This window comes from Rhagoletis pomonella, unplaced genomic scaffold (genome assembly GCF_013731165.1).
Source record: "Rhagoletis pomonella isolate Grant_MI unplaced genomic scaffold, Rhpom_1.0 Rhpom_scaffold_00007, whole genome shotgun sequence".
Taxonomy (NCBI): Eukaryota; Metazoa; Arthropoda; class Insecta; order Diptera; family Tephritidae; genus Rhagoletis; species Rhagoletis pomonella.
In genome coordinates, this window is record NW_023458561.1 from 1,808,674 (window position 1) to 1,813,995 (window position 5,322).

The 5,322-nt window shown below is 35.2% G+C and overlaps 1 protein-coding gene across 1 annotated transcript in view; it reads left to right on the plus strand.

The window, feature by feature from the left end:
• LOC118743562 (obscurin) overlaps window positions 1-5,322 on the plus strand; it is a 434,461-nt gene that overhangs the window by 152,803 nt on the left and 276,336 nt on the right. The window contains exons 10-11 of the mRNA XM_036476326.1: window positions 826-1,867; window positions 1,976-2,873. Of these exons, the coding sequence (XP_036332219.1) occupies window positions 826-1,867; window positions 1,976-2,873 (1,940 nt within the window). The remainder of the gene's footprint in view (window positions 1-825; window positions 1,868-1,975; window positions 2,874-5,322) is intronic.

The following is a 5,322-nucleotide window of genomic DNA, read 5'->3' on the forward strand; positions in this document are numbered from 1 at the left end:
TGTAGCATGTATGGTAGTGTACTGTGTTATTTTGTACTTGTGCATGATGTTGTGTAGTGATCTGTGTTTCAAATGATCAACATAAAAGTTCGTTATCACACTCTCATTCACATTTCCCCTATATGTATGTGTTTGTGTTTCTTGTCTGATGAAATATTGTTTATACTTTGATGTTGTCTTGTTCTGGTTTATATGTATTTATATTGTAAAATACTTTTTATGTAAATTTGTATGTTTCATTCTGATAAATGTGTGTGTGTATATGTATGTACTTATGTTTAAGGGGGCGTAAACTTGTGTGACTCGTTGTTGAATGTATGTAAAAGGGGAGCATGCGTACGTGACTCGTTGAAAATAGAAATGAACGAATAAGTTTTTCTGAATTGTGAAAATTTATATTAGAATTAGAATAAAAAGATTTGTTGAACGCAGCGGACGTGTTTTGTTAAATTACGGCATCCTACAGTTCAGAAGTAGGGATCGAGCGACAGCCTTCCTGAAAATTGCGGAAAAAAATTTTATAAAAGCTAAAATATAAAATATTTAAAAATTTAAAATTAAGGAACTGAAAATATATGAAACCGATGTGCAGCTGCAAATTTATACAATTTTAAAGACAAAAAATGCAAGTTTAAAGAAAAATCGAAGAAGGAAAAGAGTGTCCTGTAAGGAATTCAAGAAAGCAACGAGTGTCCTGTTAAGAACTGAAGGACTGTATAAGAGAAGAATTTATAAAAGAAAGTTTAAGCAAAAGAGAAAATCGCAAAAAATTAATTTGTTGATATGGAAGAACCAATTTGCGCAAAAGGTTATTCTTTGGTTCAGCTGCGGGAGTGGTTGAGGCAATTAAAATTGCCCACGTCAGGATGCAAAGCTACACTTGCGCTGCGGGTTAGTGAAGTGCCTAAAAATCAGCGTGGTGTTTGTCCCATTGTTCATACTGGGTTAGAAGGTGATGCTGAGAGTGAGACAGATGAGGTACAAGCTCTTCAAGAAAATGAAAATGCAGCCCTTACTTCTAAGCAGCAAACAAATGTAGATCATGAAAGCTATGGTAATCGTGATGCTGCTGAAGTTAACGTTTTGTTTTTACAACGAGAGGTAGAGTTGTTAAAGCGTGAGAAGGAGTTTTTAGTTAGGGAGAATGAGTTTTTGCGCAGACTTTCGAGTATCGGTGAGAGTGCAGGTGCAGCGCTGCCGCGTCGTGAGCTGAATAACCCAGTAAGCAGATCAGTTGACAATTTAAAAGGATTGGTGCCGGAGTATAATGGTGATGCTAGTGTTGACGTCTGGGTTACACAAATTGAAAATATGAGAGTTATGTTTGCAGTTGATGAGGATACTATGCGTTTGCTATTATTTGGGAAGTTAAAAGGCAAGGCACAGCAATGGCTGTATTCAAAGCCGAATTTTTTACTTGAAAGTTTTGTGCAGTTGGTTACCGAATTAAAGGAAGTGTTTGGTACAAAACACAGCAAACTAAGCTTGCGTAGAAAGTTTGAGATGCGAAAGTGGCAGCAGAAGGAGAGTTTTAACGAATATTATAATGACAAGGTGATGCTGGCAAATCTGTTGAAATTGGAAGAAGAGGAGTTGGTGGAGTACATCATAGATGGTATTGCTGATGAACAATTACGCATTCAGGGTTATCTGCAGTGTTACTCTAATAAGGTGCAGTTATTGCAAGCATATTCAAAAGTTAAGCAGAAAATAGCGGTGGTAAAGTCTTCAGCTATATCAGTTACAAAGAATGCTGATGTGAGATGTTATAACTGCAATTTGTTGGGTCACTATGCGTCGGAGTGCCAAAAACCTGCTAGGGAAAAGGGAGCTTGTTATGCCTGTGGGAGTAAGGCGCATCGTGTCAGTGAGTGTCCAGATCATAAGAAGGCAGTCAATTGTTTGGAGGAGAACGAATATGTAAGATCTTTTACATTTATAGTAAGACGTTATGGTAATTTGTGTTTTTCTTTAGACTGCTTAATAGATTCCGGAAGTCCTATCAGTTTTATTAGAAAGTCTAGTGTTCCTGGAGAAATTAATATTAATTTATTTCCAAATGTTACTTCAGAGTTTTTTGGTTTAAATAAATCGAAGGTTGAAACTTATGGAAAATTTTTGTGTTCCATCTTATTGTACGGAAAAGAATTTGCAATAACTTTTATCATAGTAGCTGATAGGACAATGGTCTATGATGCAGTCTTGGGTAGAGATTTTTTGAAAATTTGTGGATTTAAGATATTAAAAGATTACGGTGAAAATGTCGAATTGGAAAGGTTGAATAGTCAGGGTGAATCAAAATTTGAGTGCAAAAATTGTGGAGACTTGAAAATTTTGGAGAATGATAGTAGTGATAAAGATTGTAAAAGTAAAGAAAAGAAAAATGATTATGTTAAAGAGGGAAACACAAAATTAGAGAAATATGAAGACAATGATGAAATTTTATTAGAAGATGTTAATGAAAGTGTGGGAGGTGTTAATGAAAGTGTGTGCGATGATAACGAGAGAAGCAATGGTGAATTTTTATTTGATAAATTGTTGATGGTAGTTTTGCCAAGCGAACATCATGACGTCAACCTTAAAGTGGGGGAAAATGCTAGTTTTTCGGACCAAATAGAACTTAATCATTTGTTTGAAAAGTATTATGTTAAGTGGCAACGTTTCCCAGAACCAAAAGTTAAAAGTCAGATGAAACTGACGTTAAATAGTGTTAAACCATTTAGTTGCCCACCTCGACGCTTATCATATAGCGAGAAGAGTGAACTTCAGAAATTGTTAGATGAGTATTTGGAGAAAAACATCATTAGGCCAAGTGAATCTGAGTTTGTGTCACCAATTGTTTTAGTTCGTAAGAAAACTGGTGATCTCAGGATGTGTGTTGACTTCAGGACTCTTAACAAAGTGACAGTTAAAGATAATTATCCGATACCGCTGATTGATGATTTACTTGATAGGCTAGTGCATAAAAGGGTTTTTACCAAATTAGACTTGAAAAATGGATTTTTTCATGTTTTTATGGATCCTGATTCGATTAAGTTTACTTCTTTTATAACCCCGCTGGGGCAATTTGAATTTTTGAGAATGCCTTTTGGGTTAAGGAATGCTCCGTCAACATTTCAAAGGTTTGTTAATAAGGTATTTTCGGATATGATAAGACTGAATAAGGTTATTATATATTTGGATGATATAATGATAGCGACAGAAAGCGTGGAAGAGCATTTAAAAATTTTAGCGGAAGTTTTTCGAAAGTTAGTTGAAAATAATTTGGAGCTTAGGTTAGATAAGTGTGAGTTTTTAGTAAGTCGGGTAAAATATCTCGGATATACTATTACGGAAGATGGCATTAGGGCAGATGACAAAGGTCTTGAGGCAATTAAAAATTTTCCAATTCCTACTAAGTTACAATCTGTTCAGAGTTTTCTTGGGCTTTGTTCGTATTTTCGGAGGTTTGTGAAAGATTTTTCTTTAATTGCAAAGCCGTTGTATGATTTAACGAAGAAAGACAAAAAGTTTCAGTTTGGTGAAATTGAATTGCTATGCTTTGAAAAGCTTAAGAAAAAGCTTTTGGAGTCGCCTATTTTAGCTTTGTATGATCCGAATGATGAGACAGAGTTGCATTGTGATGCAAGTTGTGTAGGGTTTGGGGCTATTTTGATGCAACGGAAAAAAGATGGAAAAATGCATCCGGTGTTTTATTTTTCTAAAAGAACTAGTGAGGCAGAGTCAAAATATCATAGCTTTGAGCTTGAAACTTTATCAATAATTTATGGACTCAAAAGGTTTAGAGTTTATTTGCAAGGTTTGAAATTTAAAATAATTACGGACTGTAATTCGTTAACTTTGACTTTAAATAAAAAAGAAATGAACCCAAGAATAGCAAGGTGGGCGTTAGAACTTCAAAATTATGATTATGTATTGGAACATCGGTCAGGCAGTCGTATGCAACATGTAGACGCGCTTAGCCGTTGTAATAATATCTTAGTTTTAGAAAGTAATACATTTGAGGAGAATATGATTATTTGTCAAAACAAGGATCGGAAGTTAAAAGAGTTGCGTGACCTATTAGAGAAAAATGAACATTGTTTATATGAAATGCGTAATGGTGTGATTTATAGGAAAAAGGAGAAGGGATCGGTTTTATTTTATGTTCCAGAAGATATGGAAAACCATGTGTTATATAAATACCATGACGAAATGGGACATTTAGGGATAGACAAGACAATGGACGTTGTTTCAAAAAGTTACTGGTTTCCTCAGATGAAACAAAAAATTACGAATCATATACAAAATTGTTTGCAGTGTATAACATTTTCAGCTAAACATGGTCGAGAAGAAGGGTTTTTGCATACCATACCAAAAGGAAGTATACCTTTTGAGGTGGTTCATATAGACCATTTTGGACCGATTGATAATTCAAGAGCGTTGAAACATATACTAGTTGTGGTGGATGCGTTTACAAAGTTTGTAAAATTGTATCCGACAAAAACAACAAAAACCAAAGAGGTAATTTGTGTATTAAAAGATTATTGTCGGTCGTATAGCCGTCCCAAGACAATAGTGTCTGATAGGGGTAGCTGTTTTACTTCGGTTGAGTTTTTGAATTTTTTGAAAGAAGAGAATATTAAACATGTTAAGATAGCTACAGGGTCGCCACAAGCAAATGGCCAAGTTGAGAGGGTAAATAGAAACATAGGTCCTATGATTGCAAAACTTTCAAGTTCGGATAAAAATGTTTATTGGGACAATGTAGTAGAAACTGTTGAATTTGCTTTAAACAACACTTTACATAGAACTATAAAAGAGTATCCTAGTGTAATGTTGTTTGGGGTTAAGCAGCGAGGGCAAGTATTAGATTTGTTGAGAGAAAATTTAGTTGAAGAGGTTCAGTGTCAGGAACAAAGATCTTTTGCGGATATTAGGGTTAGCGCAGCAGAAAATGAAACAAAGTTGCAAAAATACAATGAAGAGTATGTAAATAGCAAGCGGAAGGTACCAAACATATTAAAAGAGGGGGATTACGTAATGTTGAAAAACTTCGATTCGCACACTGGTGTGCTGAAAAAGTTAATTCCAAAGTTTAAAGGTCCATACATGATAGCTCGAGTGTTAAAAAATGATCGTTACGTGGTGAAAGATGTTGAAGGTTTTCAGCAATCAAGGACACCTTATGTTGGTGTATGGGCAATAGGAAATTTGCGGCCGTGGTTTAGTGGACGTAGGCAGAATCAAGGGGAATGAGGAGATCAGGAGATCTCAATTATCAGGATGGCCGAATTGTAGCATGTATGGTAGTGTACTGTGTTATTTTGTACTTGTGCATGA